This window comes from Quercus suber, unplaced genomic scaffold, assembly GCF_002906115.3.
Source record: "Quercus suber isolate HL8 unplaced genomic scaffold, Cork oak 2.0 scaffold_28, whole genome shotgun sequence".
NCBI lineage: Eukaryota > Viridiplantae > Streptophyta > Magnoliopsida > Fagales > Fagaceae > Quercus > Quercus suber.
Window position 1 is genome coordinate 1,520,956 of NW_027069493.1, and position 19,954 is coordinate 1,540,909.

At 33.4% G+C, this 19,954-nt stretch overlaps 1 protein-coding gene across 1 annotated transcript; it reads right to left on the reverse strand.

Moving 5' to 3' along the window:
• Positions 1-366: 366 nt before the first annotated feature.
• On the reverse strand, positions 367-18,728 carry LOC112030433 (crossover junction endonuclease MUS81). The gene is made up of 15 exons (XM_065769556.1): positions 18,435-18,728; positions 14,538-14,626; positions 14,344-14,422; positions 14,183-14,269; positions 13,961-14,086; positions 13,167-13,395; positions 11,584-11,785; positions 11,389-11,507; positions 6,358-6,506; positions 5,428-5,485; positions 4,326-4,484; positions 2,746-2,825; positions 2,344-2,581; positions 1,744-1,830; positions 367-1,506 (listed from the first exon to the last, which is right to left on the reverse strand). Exons 1-15 carry the CDS (start codon positions 18,629-18,631, stop codon positions 1,402-1,404), a joined length of 2,004 nt encoding a protein of 667 aa, XP_065625628.1. The 5' UTR covers positions 18,632-18,728; the 3' UTR covers positions 367-1,401.
• Between the last annotated feature and the right edge of the window lie 1,226 nt (positions 18,729-19,954).

A 19,954-nucleotide genomic window follows, 5' to 3' on the forward strand; every position in this document is an offset into this window, starting at 1 on the left:
ATAATAGAAATCCAGACATTAACTCAAATTCAATATGAAGAAGCTATTATTCTGAGAGCTAACGTTGAGATGACATATTAGAGGAAAAATATACAGAGGATGAACCCAATCCATCTTAATCTTAGAGAAAGAGAGAAGATGGCGATGGGCCCATCCCAGTTACAACTAACAGCCCAACGGGCCAAGTTATGGGGCAAAAAGTTTACACCTCTCCAAAAAAAAAAAAAAAAAAAAAAAAATTGTTTTTTGATGTTACTTATATTTCTCAGTAATGAAAATTTTAACATTTTCCCTTCAAAAAATATAGTAGTCACTACTTGATTACATTGACTTCCAACATAATAGAAATCCAGACATTAACTCAAATTCAATATGAAGAAGCTTTTATTCTGAGAGCTAACGTTGAGATGACATATTAGAGGAAAAATATACAGAGGATGAACCCAATCCATCTTAATCTTAGAGAAAGAGAGAAGATGGCGATGGGCCCATCCCAGTTACAACTAACAGCCCAACGGGCCAAGTTATTGGGCAAAAAGTTTACACCTCTCAAAAAAAAAAAAAAAAAAATCCAACAAGACAGAATTAAGGGCAGTCTTTAACTCTGGAAGAAGGGGAGCAATAAACCACGGAGGTCTTGAAGAGCATCAATGACACCTTATGTGTGTAAGCATTTAAATACTGGAATTGAAGAATCTAGCATCGTCTTAAACGGTTGAACAGCATGCTTTCCTAATTTGGCAGTGTTTCACTGAAGAAAATAACTCAACTTCGAACAACTTCCAAAGATTAACAAAGCAAATAGTGGACTAAGTTTCCTCTTCTGCAACAAAAATTAATTGCCACCTCAGTGGGAAAAATGAGGTCAACCAAGCAATTATTTCCTAGTTGACCATGATGGAGTCAAAAAATTAATCAGAAGGCTTGATTACCATCGAAATGCCTCTTAATATGAAAACAGAACTATTTGCCACAAACGAATAACTCTCACTTGAACTACCTCTAAGAGACATTGGAGTTCCAACTGGTTAAGGCAAAACTGGCCCAAAATGAAAACAGAACTAGTTAAGTTAAATCCATCAATGTGCAGCTGTAACTATACTAATTGTATGCTAAACGATATGAACAAGATTGATTTGCTTATAAAAAAATTCTAAACGTCCAAGTCCTATCATCAAAGGCTTTTCTATGGTACTACATCAATATGCAGTTGTAGCATTGACTATACTAGTTGAAAAGAACACTGGTTAGCATCAAAAGCTTTTCTACATGCATACACAAGCTGTGCATCTCATTTACATTGCAAAACATGAAGGTTAACTTCAACCAATGAAGCAGATTGCTTTTGCTTTCATCGAATCAAGCTTCATCCTCATTTAACTTCAAGGAAACTTAAATTAGTTAGTTGCCCCAAACTAACTGAAATATATTCCTACTAGCAACTGCATTGATCACATTGTTACTCTGCCTCCTAAGCATCTCCTCTTGTGCACCTGTGTTGCCCTCCTAGTGAAATACAGATAGTTGAACCCAAAGTGAGATGAATTATGGAAAAATTACCAAATAAAGCTATCTTCTTGGCAAACACAGTCCTTGAGCACAAATAACTGAAGCAAAGTTGAGACAGGTAAAAAACAGTTATTGTGGTTTTACCCTTTTCACTATCCCAAATGCCAAATGCTTTCAAATAAGCAATCATTGACTTCCTAATATAAATTTCAAACCAAGGAAAAGAGAACTCACAAGAAGAGAGTAGGCACGGGCAAGAGATAGAAGGGTCGGGTACAAATCTAAAACAGCAACAGCAATCTCCTCTGTAACTTGTGGGACCTGTATTCAAATTTTTGAAGGATATAACCATCACAGTTATTCACCTGATCAAGACAGACAATTCTTTATTTAAATTCAAGTAAATTACTTGAAGTATGTGCTCAGGGTTTTAGACTTGTAGGTAAAAGAACCCAGGTGTGCAACAGGTGTAAACCACATTCACCATTTTCTACAGTTCTAAATTGCTAAAAAAATTCAGAACAAACTTAAAAGTTCCAATACATCAAGGACAAGAATGCTTCCAGGAATAAAAAGACCAAAATTAAAGGGCGGTTTTATATCTCTAAGTAAAAGTGCGAAATTTTTGTGTAGGCATGGAGCCAGATGTTTCTACAAATGCAACAGAAGATATAACTAGAAAATCATGGGCTTAATGTTCATTAAAACCATTGATAACAGTATTAAGATGTTGTATATGTAATTTATCCCCCCAAAAAAACCCAATGTATTGGCTCAAATGACTGCAAGATTTTCACAAGACAAATATTTCCTTCACATGGAAGCAAATCATACCTGCATGAGCTGAATGGCAAATACATCGCTGACCGTCATTTTATCCAGGTCTTGACACCTTTTGACAAATTCATCAAAAGGAGGACATACTCCAGTGCATTTAGAATGATCCTCAGGCAGCACTGATTTGTAGTATTGCAATATTGCTTGGGTAAGATGACCATACTTCTTTAAAGTATCAGCCAAACCACTTGTTCTCTGCACATCAAATCCCTCCAGAATCTCTGTTGTAAAACAACTGCCCAGTGCAGGATTAAAAGGTTGAAAAGACAAAAAATAAAGTAATTCTCTAAATTCATTAACACAAAATAAAGGCATTCGAAGGGGGGTGATTTGCCTGAACTGATGCCTCAAAGTTTTCTTGTCAACTTAGATGAAACAGATTTTTAGAAAAATGCTTACGCTGTTTTGATACTTTCAGCAGCTTCAGAAGAATTTGGGTCGCCCTCCACAACATAAATCAGCTTCTTAAGTCCACACCTCTTACAGTATGCAATTTCATGTCCAAAAATATTAGGATGATATATAATCAATGGCATAGAAAATAAGAAGATGATAATGAGGCAGAACAGCATATTTGCATCATTTCTATAATTCTAACAAAAGTCAACTTCTTCCTAAACAATGACAGAAAATTCTTCCACAGGGAAACGAAACCTACATATACAATTATCTGGACCAGGATCCTCTGCATTTCAAATTAAATGTAGAGAGTCCATTTCATGATACACATTTATGATTTAACTTTACAAATCTAAAGATACATGCGGTACCATGTCATTTAAATTTTTAAATGAGGTGATACCATGTACAATATTTGATACAAAAAGCAAAATCTTGACCAAGAAATATTACCCTCCAGTTCACAAAATATATGCATATCTACACAAAATCACATGTGTATGTGTGTGTGTGTGTGTGTGTGGGGTTTAATATAGATGATGCCATGGCTACCTTTCTATTTCTCAAGGCTTTTAGAATCTCTTCAGCCCTTAAATACATAATTTATGACTCTTACATCGTTTTCATCCTTAAAAATTTTTATTAGTAATAACTTGCGCAGCCACAAAAATGGGAGTCTTGTGCACTGAGTACAACCAATAAGCCATGCACCCAATGGATCGTGACAACATCATCCTCCCTGCTCTTATAAGGGAAGGGGGTGCCTCTTTTATATAAATAAATATTTCATGGAAAAAATGCAAAAAAGGGTTGTGCTAAGATGAGCAGAAAAGTAAAAATCTAAAATTCAACTCTCATGACTTCTAAGAACTAGGGAAGGATGTTCCATTTCATCGGTAACTTTCATTTCCTTAATAAAACCAGTTCTTTATCCTCCAATCACATTCCAAACAGTAATTCATCTAACTAAGATGTAACATATTCAGAGTTTAATCAATCCAATGGAATGGAATGCATTAGATTATATCTCTATATTCTGATACAAATTTCAAATATTTTGGAAGAACCCTAAATAATTTGATTTTCATTAGCTAAGGGGCGAAAGTGAAATGCTTTCTAACTGATATAGATTAAAGTAGGAACTCTTACATTTAAAAAGAAAAAAAAGTGTGTGTGTGTGGGGGGTTGGAGGTAGCCAATAAAAAATAAGGGGAAAGATTTTATCACTATTTTAGCTCATTTTGAGACATATCTTTCTAATAATTTGTGCTTTATCTTATAAATTTACCCCCCCCCCCACCCCCAAAAAAAAAAAAAAAACTCTTCCTATACTGACTGATACAGACTAAACTAGGAAAAATCCTAATTCTCACATAACTTAACAAAAGAACTTAAATGGGCTAGTATTTTTAAGAATGCCCGCAACAAATCACAACAGCAAAATTTGTGACAGTAAAAAGAGGAACAACAATACATGTATATATAAGTATGCTACCAAAAAACAAAAACAATATCCTAACTGCTGAGAAACTTCAACAATGAAAGACAAAGCACTAAGTTATTTGAATATGAATTAGTACCCGAAGCCTTAATTTTTGATCCTTATAGCGATTATCCCTGATTGAGCTGCGTAAATCATCAACTTTTTTCCTCTCAACAATAAAATCAAGTACATATTCACTATCAAGATATTTATGGTGAGCTATCCAGATCCCATCACCAACTGGTAACCGCCTAACCTGCGAAGAGAAAATATTTATATCATTGATAGTATTTAGTTGAACAAAAGAAACCTGTCAAAATCTGGAGAACCGATTAACAAATCTCAAAAATAGATGCAGGCTAAGAATATATATATAACAGATTCATATGGTTACAAAAAACCTCAAATGTATGTGTAGATAAGCAAACTTTATATCCTAAATGTACATATGTAAGCGTATCAGTGCATGTATTATCGAAAACCTTTATAATCACCAACACAAAGCCATAGGTCAAAGGCACTTGTAAACTAATGTGCTCTACATTTAATCACATATTTTGGGCAGAAACTGAGATAGGATTGGGGGAGGTCTGTCAAAGGAGATCATAGGTTTAGGAAAAAATCCCAAGACTTTAATTCATTTTCTAAAGTGAGATAGTTCTCCAAGACTGTTTAATAAAGCATTCTTTGACATCATGTTGATGCTAATATCGCCTTAGATGAGGTTTCAAGCCATAACAATGGATAATTGCTTAGAAATCACGTCACCTAACCTAATGACTACAATATCATGTGAAAGTTCTAACTGAGAAATTACTCTCCATTGAAAGTCGGCAAATAACTACAAAGACCTCCACTAAGCCATTGAATCATGAAAGCACTCCTACTAGTGTTGGTCTAGAATCACTACCAATTTTTTAATGAACTCAATTACGACAAAGCAAATGTATCAAAAAAAGATAAAATATTAGTTAAAAAGGTATTATAAATTAATTATATTCATAGATGTGTGTGCATGTGTATGTGTACATATGTATATATGGTTGTGCATATGTATATAGGTTCACTAAAAGGTGATGTGTTTTTAACATTATTTTCCATTATACACATCAAACAATGACAAGGGAAACAGTATCAATGCCCTTGAATATTAAAAGAATAATTGAGAGCTAATAGACAGAAGATTCATGAGAACTCACCTCTATTTTGATTTTGTATTGACTACAAATATTCTCAATAATTCTCCTAGACCGCGATCTAAAAGCATCCAAAATATATTATCTTCATTAGAGTCAATCATTTTTTTTTTTTTGATAGGTAAGATAAGAATCAGAGTCAATCATTACAAACAACGTAAGACAATACAATAAGAACAAAAGACAACAATACCACAAATTACAAAGTTATGGTAAACAACATCACAAATTACAAATTTATGGTAACAAACCCTCCCCCACTCCAAAAAAAAAAATAGAATTGTTTTTTTTTTGGACCTAACGGCATCTCCTCCTCTATAAAGAAGGTGTAGAAGGTAAGGTCATGGGTTCAATCATGTATTTTCATGAAATAAGTTTTCTCCAACTACATTTACAGGGCAACTTTGATAAATTACTTGCATTACCCCAGATTAGTGAGTAAATCAGTAAAGAAAATGATAAATATTTACAAAGATTTCCAAGTTAAAATTTAAGCAAATGGATTTTCAAGCCTTTATATGAGGGTCTAATTTATTCTCAATATATTGTATTCCAGTCTATAAATGAGAAAAAAAAAAAAAAAAAAGTTAATTGTTTAATAGAAAACAATGGTAGAAGAAAATGAAATTGCCTACAAGGAATAGTAGTAACTATTGAAAAAAGTGAGCAAACATATATCACTCACCCGCATGCAAACAAACCTCACTCATCTTATGTCTAAAAAAATTTTTTTTTATAAGTGAATTTTCGCCCCCATGGGAGGGCCAAGGTGAGATTCAAATTAGTAACCTCCACTTCATGAGGCATGCTCCCCAATCAATTATGCAACCCCTTGAAGTATAAATAAATAAATAATATTTAATGCCTTAGGAAATACAATAACCAATTCCGAGACCGCATAACAGATATCCTCAAAACATCAAGTTCACTGACCCCTGAGTGGCAAATTGTTCTCGATCATCCAATATCAAGACCACTTCATATGCATCCTCAAATCTCTCCCCAAAGCTTAAAGGTGGCATGCTTAAAGCATTCATATTTACTTTCAAACCATCTGTCCTTGACTTTTGCACAGGTTGATCCTAAACTCAGCAAGACAATGAGCATTATGTTATTAATAATTTGCACAATCTATAAGTAAATAAGTTCAACAATACTGCAAAGTTAAAACTTGGGCAGTCTGTTTCTTAAAGCACACTATGTTCTGCACATGCAGATTGCATATCTAAACAGAAATCATCACTGTCTAACCATAGTTCCTCTCATAGTGTAACTTGGAACCGACAAAATGGGAAAATTTGATTTCACAATCCTATTTTAACATGTGATATAAAGATTTGAAAAAATTTCTAAGAGATGGTTCAAATCATTGAACCAAAACATCTCAACACCCATGCATTGGCATCTCAAAAGCAAGAAGTAGGCTCTAAGCTGAAGAGGATCCTCAACTGCCTTTTCTTTTTTGAAAAAAAAAAGGGGGGTTTTGAGACAAAGAAGAGAGAAATTGCAAAAGAAAGCATCATTTTCTCAAGCATATGCACACTTACTGATGATGAGCAAGCTCTCAAGGTAAAAGAGTTCGGTGCATTAACAGAAGAATAGAACTCTGGCATATGTCCACCATCAAGAGAAGACTCTATCAGACTACCCTCACCTTGACCTGGGAATTTATAAAGTTCTTTATCAAGATAGAATACTCACTATCATCCATTAACATATAAGATGAAGTTTATCACCATTTGAATTAGTGTAAGCATTTGACATTGCATGACAATCCTCTCTTACAGATTGGGACCCAGAATGCAAACCATAAACTTGATCCTCTCGAAGACAACATAAAACTGCTGGCCAGAGTGATGAGATCTCCTTCTGAGAACTCTCTGAAACTTCAGCAAAAGCAGCAAGAACTTGTTCCTTAGAGTAACCCATGCGCATAAACTATAGTGTTGGAAATTTGAACAAGAAAAAATATATTAAAAAAACTAATAATAATACAAGTCAACAGAAAAATGACGTTACCACAAGAGGAATATATTGACCTTTCATATTTATAACTATTGCATAAATATCATGTCCAATGTGATGTTTAAAAATGAAAGGGAAAAAAAGGTTAAACAAAAAAGAACAGAACAAGAAGCAACAAACTGAAGCAGGTGTTTGTCTTTGCAAAAATACACACACACAAGCAGATTACAAACCAACTAACAGGAAGAAAGATATTACATAGACTTTTCTCGCTAAAATACATATATAAGGCGTGAGTTGATATTATGCTCTAAAACAAATAATTTTACATACATATATGCCTACAGAATTTACACTCAAAGCAACAAAAGAATGTATAACACCCATCTAGAGCTCAAACCCACCAACAAAGGGGTTCATCTTAATTTTGTTCTTCTAGTTAGGAAATGAATGTTCCACTTGATCTATAATTAGACTGATAGGAAACTAAAATTTTGTCGTGTTTATTCTAGTTACTAGTGATTAATTGATCGAATTTAACTACAGATGACAACATCATGAACAAAGGAGAGCAATTAACACACTAGTGGAGAATAGTAAATTTATTCAAGCCAAGGGTACGAAAAAAGGTAGAGGAGGACATAAAACAACATTAGTAGTAGTAAAAGATGATATGTCAGTTAAATAGGTGACAAAGAGTATGACTTTAGATAGAAAAGAATATATGTGGCTGACCCTAACTAGTCTATTTTCCATAGCCAACCCCCAAAATTTTGGGACAGTTGTTATTGTTGTAACTATGGATAACATGTTGGCCCTTCAAATTATAAGTCTTCATTACTCTTCTAATAAATAGAAATATAAGTCCATTCTAGCAATCTTAATTCTTTTTCGCAATCAAAGATGACAATTTCCTGATTGCTGTCCTGAAAAAATGAGTCCCAAGGTTACTGGTTTATTGGCTAACTTGTATGGTCTGTCTAGTGCAGATCAAGCAAATCATAACCTTATCTAGCAGAAGTAACAATATCTTTGACTAAATAACAGCAGTTAAATAAAATTCTGACTCTTATAAACTCAAAAAAGATATCCGTTCTCATTAATGACATGTAGGATATCATGGGCTATAAAATCTCAACCAGATTGAAAGTAATGACTGGCAGTCAAAAGAGACTGAGGGCAGAGGCTTCAGGGAAAAGTTTAGGAAGAGTGTTTTCATATATATATATATATATATATAATTTAAACCAAACATGGGAGGAAAAAGGAAAATAAAAAAAAAAAAAACTATTCCTATACTGACTGATACAGACTAAACTAGGAAAAATCCTAATTCTCACATAACTTAACAAAAGAACTTAAATGGTCTAGTATTTTTAAGAATGCCCGCAACAAATCACAACAGCAAAATTTGTGACAGTAAAAAGAGGAACAACAATACATGTATGTATAAGTATGCTACCAAAAAACAAAAACAATATCCTAACTGCTGAGAAACTTCAACAATGAAAGACATAGCGCTAAGTTATTTGAATATGAATTAGTACCCGAAGCCTTAATTTTTGATCCTTATAGCGATTATCCCTGATTGAGCTGCGTAAATCATCAACTTTCTTCCTCTCAACAATAAAATCAAGTACATATTCACTATCAAGATATTTATGGTGAGCTATCCAGATCCCATCACCAACTGGTAACCGCCTAACCTGCAAAGAGAAAATATTTATATCATTGATAGTATTTAGTTGAACAATAGAAACCTATCAAAATCTGGAGAACTGATTAACAAATCTCAAAAATTGATGCAGGCTAAGAATATATATATCTATATATATATAACAGATTCATATGGTTACAAAAAACCTCAAATGTATGTGTAGATAAGCAAACTTTATATCCTACATGTACATATGTAAGCGTATCAGTGTATGTATTATCAAAAACCTTTATAATCACCAACAAGAAGCCATAGGTCAAAGGCACTTGTAAACTAATGTGCTCTACATTTTAATCACATATTTTGGGCAGACACTGAGATAGGATTGGAGGATGTCTGTCAAAGGAGATCATAGGTTTAGGGAAAAATCCCAAAACTTTAATTCATTTTCTGAAGATAGTTCTCCAAGACTGTTTAATAAAGCATTCTTTGACATCATGTTGATGCTAATATTGCCTTAGATGAGGTTTCAAGCCATAACAATGGATAATTGCTTAGAAATCACGTCACCTAATGACTACAATATCATGTGAAAGTTCTAACTGAGAAATTACTCTCCATTGAAAGTCGGCAAATAACTACAAAGACCTCCACTAAGCCATTGAATCATGAAAGCGCTCCTTACTAGTGTTGGTCTAGAATCACTACCAATTTTTTAATGAACTCAATTATGACAAAGCAAATGTATCAAAAAAAGATAAAATATTAGTTAAAAAGGTATTATAAATGAATCATATTCATAGATGTGTGTGCATGTGTATGTGTACATACGTATATATGGTTCTGCATATGTATATAGGTTCACTAAAAGGTGATGTGTTTTTAACATTATTTTCCATTATACACATCAAACAATGACAAGGGAAACAGTATCAATGCCCTTGAATATTAAAAGAATAATTGAGAGCTAATAGATAGAAGATTCGTGAGAACTCACCTCTATTTTGATTTTGTATTGACTACAAATATTCTCAATAATTCTCCTAGACCGCGATCTAAAAGCATCCAAAATATATTATCTTCATTAGAGTCAATCATTTTTTTTTTTTTATGTGATTCAGCTCATATGAAAATTCAAGTAGAGAGTTCAAATCATTGAACCAAAACATCTCGACACCCGTGCATTGGCATCTCATAAGCAAGAAGTAGGCCCTAAGCTGACGAGGATCCTCAGCTGCCTTTTCTTTTTTGAGAAAAAAGAGAGGGGGGGGGGGGGGGGGGGGGAAGAGGGGGGTTTGAGACCAAGAAGAGAGAAATTGCAAAAGAAAGCATCATTTTCTCAAGCATATGCACACTTACTGATGATGAGCAAGCTCTCAAGGTAAAAGAGTTCGGTGCATTAACAGAAGAATAGAACTCTGGCATATGTCCACCATCAAGAGAAGACTCTATCAGACTACCCTCACCTTGACCTGGGAATTTATAAAGTTCTTTATCAAGATAGAATACTCACTATCATCCATTAACATATAAGATGAAGTTTATCACCATTTGAATTAGTGTAAGCATTTGACATTGCATGACAATCCTCTCTTACAGATTGGGACCCAGAATGCAAACCATAAACTTGATCCTCTCGAAGACAACATAAAACTGCTGGCCAGAGTGATGAGATCTCCTTCTGAGAACTCTCTGAAACTTCAGCAAAAGCAGCAAGAACTTGTTCCTTAGAGTAACCCATGCGCATAAACTATAGTGTTGGAAATTTGAACAAGAAAAAATATATTAAAAAAACTAATAATAATACAAGTCAACAGAAAAATGACGTTACCACAAGAGGAATATATTGACCTTTCATATTTATAACTATTGCATAAATATCATGTCCAATGTGATGTTTAAAAATGAAAGGGAAAAAAAGGTTAAACAAAAAAGAACAGAACAAGAAGCAACAAACTGAAGCAGGTGTTTGTCTTTGCAAAAATACACANGATTGCATATCTAAACAGAAATCATCACTGTCTAACCATAGTTCCTCTCATAGTGTAACTTGGAACCAACAAAATGGGAAAATTTGATTTCACAATCCTATTTTAACATGTGATATCAAGATTTGAAAAATTTCTAAGAGATGGTTCAAATCATTGAACCAAAACATCTCGACACCCGTGCATTGGCATCTCATAAGCAAGAAGTAGGCCCTAAGCTGACGAGGATCCTCAGCTGCCTTTTCTTTTTTGAGAAAAAAGAGAGGGGGGGGGGGGGTGGGGGGGAAGAGGGGGGTTTGAGACAAAGAAGAGAGAAATTGCAAAAGAAAGCATCATTTTCTCAAGCATATGCACACTTACTGATGATGAGCAAGCTCTCAAGGTAAAAGAGTTCGGTGCAGTAACAGAGGAATAGAACTCTGGCATATGTCCACCATCATGAGAAGACTCTATCAGACTACCCTCACCTTGACCTGGGAATTTATAAAGTTCTTTATCAAGATAGAATACTCAGTATCATCCATTAACATATAATATGAAGTTTATTACCATTTGAATTAGTGTAAGCATTTGACATTGCATGACAATCCTCTCTTACAGATTGGGACCCAGAATGCAAACCATAAACTTGATCCTCTCGAAGACAACATAAAACTGCTGGCCAGAGTGATGAGATCTCCTTCTGAGAACTCTCTGAAACTTCAGCAAAAGCAGCAAGAACTTGTTCCTTAGAGTAACCCATGCGCGTAAACTATAGTGTTGGAAATTTGAACAAGAAAAAATATATTAAAAAAACTAATAATAATACAAGTCAACAGAAAAATGACGTTACCACAAGAGGAATATATTGACCTTTCATATTTATAACTATTGCATAAATATCATGTCCAATGTGATGTTTAAAAATGAAAGGGAAAAAAAGGTTAAACAAAAAAGAACAGAACAAGAAGCAACAAACTGAAGCAGGTGTTTGTCTTTGCAAAAATACACAGACAAGCAGATTACAAACCAAATAACAGGAAGAAAGATATTATATAGACTTTTCTTGCTAAAATGCATATATAAGGTGTGAGTTGATACTATGCTCTAAAACAAATAATTTTACATACATATGCCTACAGAATTTACACTCAAAGCAACAAATGAATGTATAACACCCATATAGAGCTCAAACCCACCAACAAAGGGGTTCATCTTAATTTTGTTCTTCTAGTTAGGAAATGAATGTTCCACTTGATCTATAATTAGACTGATAGGAAACTAAAATTTTGTTGTGTTTATTCTAGTTACTAGTGATTAATTGATCAAATTTAACTACGGATGACAGCATCATGAACAAAGGAGAGCAATTAACACAATAGTGGAGAATAGTAAATTTATTCAAGCCAAGGGTACGAAAAAAGGTAGAGGAGGACATAAAACAACATTAGTAGTAGTAAAAAATGACATGTCAATTAAATAGGTGACAAAGAGTATGACTTTAGATAGAAAAGAATACATGTGGCTGACCCTAACTAGTCTATTTTCCATAGCCAACCCCCAAAATTTTGGGACAGTTGTTATTGTTGTAACTATGGATAACATGTTGGCCCTTCAAAATATAAGTCTCCGTTACTCTTCTAATAAATAGAAATATAAGTCCATTCTAGCAAACTTAATTCTTTTTCGCAATCAAAGATGACAATTTCCTGATTGCTGTCCTGAAAAAATGAGTCCCAAGGTTACTGGTTTATTGGCTAACTTGTATAGTCTGTCTAGTGCAGATCAAGCAAATCATAACCATATCTAGCAGAAGTAACAATATCTTTGACTAAATAACAGCAGTTAAATGAAATTCTGACTCTTATAAACTCAAAAAAGATATCCGTTCTCATTAATGACATGTAGGATATCATGGGCTATAAAATCTCAACCAGATTGAAAGTAATGACTGGCAGTCAAAAGAGACTGAGGGCGGAGGCTTCAGGGAAAAGTTTAGGAAGAGTGTTTTCATATATATATATATATATATATATAAAATTTAAACCAAACATGGGAGGAAAAAGGAAAATTGAAGGTGGGGATAACTTCTTAGCATACAATTATTTAACCTCACAGTACAAGTAACAATTTAAAAAGTAATTTGAATATACCCTCTCAAGTGATTCAAGTGGAACATCCATTGATTTCCTACGCCTACTCAAACCAGTAGATGTGGATGTCACTTCTTTCTCAGGGGGAGTAAAATCAATATCTGGTGTACTATGTGCACCCTGATCGGAATAAACTTCTGCATTAGCCAAGTTCTCTGCTGGATTAACCAAACCAGATCTCATGAGACATTCACGTGCTGCTTCCTGACCTTCTTGTGTTAGCATGTACCTACAAATCAACAAGGTCACGACTCACCAGTGTCTGCTAAAAACAGCACGTAGAGAATTCACATCTGCAGAATTCCCAACTAAGATTGTGATTCAGGAGTTAAATGACATTTTTTTGGGTTGACAAAATAACTGCTTGCATATATAATATTTATATGATTTGAAACAATTTAAGTTATACAATAACTCTCATCTTGAATTAACACAAGTCAAACTGGTAACAATTATCTTCCACCTTAAGATAGAATCATAATCGTTGTGCTAGTAGACAGGAAGCACTGGGGGAAAATTTTCTACTAATGCAGCAACAAGAAAGTTTTAAGAGCCACTGGACAAATCCAATAATATAACACATAATACGTAGCATGCATAAATTCATTGATGAGTGCTACCATTAAATAAAAATATCTCTATGCCCTACTAAATTGCTTCTAAACAAACAACAGAGGAGAATGCTTTTACATAAGACATGTCATTCAATAAGGAATAATGAAATCCACATACAATAACTAATGAAAGATACACATATTAAAAAGAGATACGAAATGAGCAAATGATGATCTTACTTTGCAGGGCAACTTGATTTTGCAACTAATCCCTTGGTTATCAATGACTTCATGCAGCTCCATCCCGTATACCAATCTCTTGTGGAACTTCCAAATTGTGCAGGTTTCCCTTTTCCCTTTTCTGGCCTAAGAACAAGACCAGTCCCGTAAACATCAATTGCACCCTCCAAAACCACCTAAACACAACTATTTAACAAAATCAGAAAACAACTATGAACATACCCAATTGGCACCCGAGAAAGCCCACTAGCTTCAGCCGCATCAATAAGCTCCTGTTTACGCATAAATTCATTCCCATTTGTAGTACCCCTAACAAAAAATTACACATTTCAAAAATTATGTATCAAGGGGACCCAAAAAAACCAAAATATTATCCAGTTTACCTGTAAAGGGTAATCAACAACGCATATGCCACAGAATTCTTTTGTGGTACATAGCGTTTCATTCCTTTCTTTTTCTTGCCTAAATGAGAATTGAATAGGAGTATCAATTAACTTTTCCAAGTACATCAATAAAATAACATAAAATAAAAAATAAATAAAAAATTCTGAAATTCCAAGCATCAGCCAAAAACTACCTTTTCCTGCCAAGTCTTCCGGTTCAGAACTGCCTGAACCAGTCTCAAAGAACCCTTGCATAAGTTTTAGGATCCATTTTCCCACACCCCTATAGCACAATTTGAATCATTCCATAAAATTACAAATTACAAATTTTAATAAAAAAATAAAATAAAATGAAACAAGCTTTTGAAACATTATATCATTCTTTAAGTTCATAATAAAAAATCAAAATGTGATTGTACAAATACTATAGGACTTTCTTAAGTGGAGGTATTTCTTTCTATCTTTTTCCCCAAACATTCCAAGACAAAAAATTTCTGCCTTTTCCATTTCTCACATTTTCTCAGCAACCAAAGTCAAAGAAAATTCAGAACTAAACAGAAACTTTTGTAGTAAAAATCTAAGCCCTTCATGTCATTTTCGTTTTAAAGAGGAAAAACAAAACCCTGACAAATACTCCCAACAAAAATGTAATTCTATTTCAATTTAGCAATGGACACAACTATTTCCACAACTTATTGATATGGCAAATTGTGAGTGGTGAACAATCAATTTCACATGAACCCAACACTTACATCACTATATTTTTCCACTACTCACAACCTACCACCTAAACAAGTTGTGGACAAAATTGTGTCCCTAGATTTATTCATTCTATTTACTTATGAATCCAATGGCCTAATTGACATTACGATCAATCATGTATCTTCAATTGGCTCTGGGAAATTATAAGCAAAGCTAAAAATAAAAATAAAAACCAGCAAAAGTTAACTTCTTCGCCGGAAAATTTTACTGTTGGAAAAAAGAAACCTTACTGCCATTAATTTCCCAAATTTGTACTCAATAAAGAAAATTTTACTTAATTTCCATTGCTTGATATTGAGCAATCAAAAACAAATAATTCCCACATTCTTAATTTACCCAAAGAAAAAAAGAAACCGAAGTCAAGCTAAAATTTTTCCTATAAAACTTAATACAAATTCCCATGACAGCATGATTTGGGCATTCAAAAACAAACACAGTATTAACAAATTAAATCCCCAATTCTCAATTTTACCCAAATGAATAAAAAGAAAAAATCAAGCATAAAATTTTCCTAGAAAAGCCAATACAAACTTTCCACGAATACACACACACAAACTTCAAACAGAAACACAACCTTATCAAATTAAATCCCCCAATTCTCAATTTACTCACCTAAAGAAATGCCATTTCAAGATCAGAACTTTCCTGGAAAACTCGAGAGCTACATTCAGCGGAAACAAACAGAAATTCATTTCAAGCAAAAGAAACCAAATTCAAACTTAAGTTTTTCTAGAAAACCCAATACAAATTGTCATGAATGCACACCAAAAAACAAACTAAATCCCCCAATTCTCACTTTACTCACAACAGCAACCAAAAAAAAAAAAAAAAAGGAAATCAAGCGCAAACTTTCCTAGAAACTTGAGATCTACATTCTGTGTACAAACAAACAGAAATTCATTCTATATACTTATGAATCCAACACTCTGATCAACACTATAATTCATAATGTGTCTTCAATTGGGTCTAGGAATTTTTTTTTTTTTTTTTTAAAAAACATCTGCAATAGTTAACTTCTTCGCCAGGAAAAACTCACTATTCAGCAAAAAAAAAAAATTCCACATTCTTGGGTCCGTTTTGTTATGCATTTTGGACGCTTAAAAGAGCATTTTTAAAACCCAAAACTCTATTTTGCAACTGCAACTCCTCTCATTTTAAACTCAAAACACATTTCAAACTCAACCGCAACTCCTCTTATTTTCGCATTTTAAAGAAGAGAGAAAAAAGAAAATGCCATTTCAAACACAACCTTATCAAATTAAATCCCCCAATTCTCAATTTATTCACCTAAAACAATGCCATTTCAAGCTCAGAACTTTCTGGGAAACTCAAGAGCTACATTCAGTGGAAACAAACAGAATTTCATTTGAAGCAAAAGAAACCAAAATTTCAAACTTAAAGTCTTTTTTCTAGAAAACCCAATACAAATTAAACCCAATACAGTTGAATACAATCACGGCCTTATCAAATTAAATCCCCCAATTTTCACTCTACTCACAACAGGAAACAAAAAAGGAAATGCCATTTCAAGCACAGAACTTCCCTGGAAACTCAAGAGCTACATTCCAACATCAATCCAACATCCTCATCAACACTATAATCCATAATGTGTCTTTAATTAGTCCTCGGAAATTGAAAGCAAAAAAAAAAAAAAAAAAAAAAAAAAAAAAACATCTGCAATAGTTAACTTCTTTGCAAGGAAAAACTCACCATTCAGCAATTAAAAAACAAAAAATAAAAATAAAAAATAAAAAATAAAAATCCACATTCTTAGGTCTATTTTGTTATGCATTTTGGAAGCTTAAAAGAGCGTTTTTAAAACCCAAAACTCTGTTTTGCAACCACAACTCCTCTCATTTTAAACTCAAAACACATTTCAAACACAACCTTATCAAATTTTCTCATTTTCTCATTTTAAACTCAACCGCAACTCCTCTCATTTTCTCATTTTAAAGAAGAGAGAAAAAAGAAAATGCCATTTCAAACACAACCTTATCAAATTAAATCCCCCAATTCTCAATTTATTCACCTAAAACAATGCCATTTCAAGCTCAGAACTTTCCGGTAAACTCGAGAGCTACATTCAGTGGAAACAAACAGAATTTCATTTGAAGCAAAAGAAACCAAAATTTCAAACTTAAAAAGTCTTTTTTTCTAGAAAACCCAATACAAATTAAACCCAATACCGTTGAATACAATCACAGCCTTATCAAATTAAATCCCCCAATTCTCACTTTACTCACAACAGGAAACAAAAAAGGAAATGCCATTTCAAGCACAGAACTTCCCTGGAAACTCAAGAGCTACATTCCAACATCAATCCAACATCCTCATCAACACTATAATCCATAATGTGTCTTTAATTAGTCCTCGGAAATTGAAAGCAAAAAAAAAAAAAAACACACCTGCAAAAGTTAACTTCTTTGCCTGGAAAAACTAACTATTCAGCAATCAAAAACAAATATTTTCCACATTCTTGGGTCCGTTTGGTTAGCCATTTTGGGAGCTTAAAAGAGCATTTTTAAAACCCAAAACTCTGTTTTAAACTTAAAACACAGTTTTCCAACCGCTTATACAAACCGAATTTCAATATCAAAATTTTCTTAGAAAACCCATTACAAATTCCCATGAAAGTGTACACACAACAACAACAACAACAATTCTTAATTTACCCACACAAAAAAAATAAATAAATAAAACATAAATCCCCAAATTCTCAATTTACTCACAGAAAAAGAAAATGCGATTTCAAGATCAAAACTTTCGTGGAAGTGGAGAGAGAGAGAGAGAGAGAGAGAGAGAGAGAGAGAGAGAGAGAAAGCGTACTTGACTTGAGACAAGTCTTTGAGGGTTTGGATATGGGAAAAAAAAAAAAAAAAAAACACCTGCAAAAGTTAACTTCTTTGCCAGGAAAAACTAACTATTCAGCAATCAAAAACAAATATTTTCCACATTCTTGGGTCTGTTTGGTTAGCCGTTTTGGGAGCTTAAAAGAGCGTTTTTAAAACCCAAAACTCTGTTTTACAACCACAACTCCTCATAGCTTTTTTAAACGCAAAACACAGTTTTCCAACAGCTTATACAAACCGAATTTCAATATCAAAATTTTCTTAGAAAACCCAATACAAATTCCCATGAATGTGTACGCACAACAACAACAACAACAACAACAATTCTTAATTTACCCACACAAAAATAAATAAATAAATCCCCAAATTCTCAATTTACTCACAGAAAAAGAAAATGCGATTTCAAGATCAAAACTTTCGTGGAAGTGGAGAGAGAGAGAGAGAGAGAGAGAGAGAGAGAGAGAGAGAGAGAAAGCGTACTTGACTTGAGACAAGTCTTTGAGGGTTTGGATATGGGTTTTGGAGTTGCAGATATTGGAGTAAGCTTTGGAGAGTGTAGCGTCGACGTTCTCCGTGATCCCTTTGGGTTTATCGGCGAGTTCTTGCCTTTTGCTCAATAGGTACGCCGCCAGCTCCGAATTTTCTAAGCACAACACGCGCCTATCTTGATTCTCCATTTTCGAATTTCTTTTGATCGACTGATTGATTGAATTTGTGCGAGAGAGAGAATTTGGGGAAATTGGTTGGTTTTTTAGGGTTTTTGTATTGAAGAAGAAGAGTGGAATTTATGGCGCCATGTTTTTCTTTTTGATTTTGGGAGAGTTGTGAGTCAAAATGACGATTTTGACCTTCTTCTCTTTTTTTCGTTGGATGATGTGGCAGGAGCTGGTTGGGTGGTCGATTATTTTTAGGTAAAATTCTATTTCAACCCTTAAAATGAGAAAATTTAATACTACAACTTCTCTTACTTCTTTGCTACAATTGTGTAAAAGAGCATAAGTAGTGAAGAAAAAATTGTAAATCTATATGTAAGTAATAGACAATCACTTACAATCTGTCACATTAAAGTTATAAAATAATTTGTGCTCTTAGAAGGCTAGAACTACTCCTCTAAACTTTACCAAAAGATTGTTTTCAGTTCTTAAACTTAAAAAAGTTCTTTTTATTTCATGCTTAAACTTTGTAATGAGTTTTTTTTTAATAATTTAAACTTAAGACAAAAATAAGAATGAAAATGTAACTTTCTTTCAAAGTTTAGAGACAAAAAATAAATTTTGGGTAAAGTTTAAGAAAGTAAAACATTTGTAATTGTTTACAAAAAAATGAACTTTACATCATTTAGGGACAAAAAATAAACTTTTTAAAATTAAAGGATAAAAACAATTATTTTGTAAAATTTAGAGACAAAAATAGTATATTACTCTTTGTTTTTTACTTTTCTTTGTCCCATTTTCAGTGCAATTTTTTTCATGTGTAAATCTTAAAAAATGTATGTGCAACGAGCTGTGTGTAACAAGCATTTCCCCAACAACAACAAATGGATAAATCATGTTCCCTGTTATCCCATTGAGCCAATTGTCATTAGATCAAAAAATTCAGGTGAATTCCAACCAGTGTCTTTTGAGTTTTGATGCTTGGTGAATTCCAACCTGTGATTTCCAGATAGAGAACATAGCTTTCTTCGAGTGCAGACATTTTTGTTTATAGTCAAATTGGTCTTAAAAACGGACATGCCTAAATATGGCTCCAATACATCTGACCTTTTGTTGGACATGCCTCATTAGCCATTAGTGTCTAAAATGTCAATTAAAACTTTCTGATGTTGGACATCATAAATGGGCCAAGAGATGTTTAAATGGTTTTTTTAGCCAATTGGCGACCAAGAAAGCCCACTAGCTTCAGCTGCATAAATAAGCTCTTGTTTACACATAAATTCATTCCCATTTGTAGTCCCCCTAACCAAAAAATTATATATTTAAAAAATTCTGCATCTAGGGGAA

Excerpts from the sequence above, each read along its gene's own strand:
- LOC112030433 (XM_065769556.1), bottom strand. The coding sequence starts at position 18,631 with ATGGAGAATCAAGATAGGCGCGTGTTGTGCTTAGAAAATTCGGAGCTG. Across the intron at positions 13,396-13,960 it reads AAATCAAGTTGCCCTGCAAA|GTACATGCTAACACAAGAAG; the intron begins GTAAGATCATCA and ends GTTGATTTGTAG. Across the intron at positions 4,485-5,427 it reads AATACAAAATCAAAATAGAG|GTTAGGCGGTTACCAGTTGG; the intron begins GTGAGTTCTCAT and ends TTCTCTTCGCAG.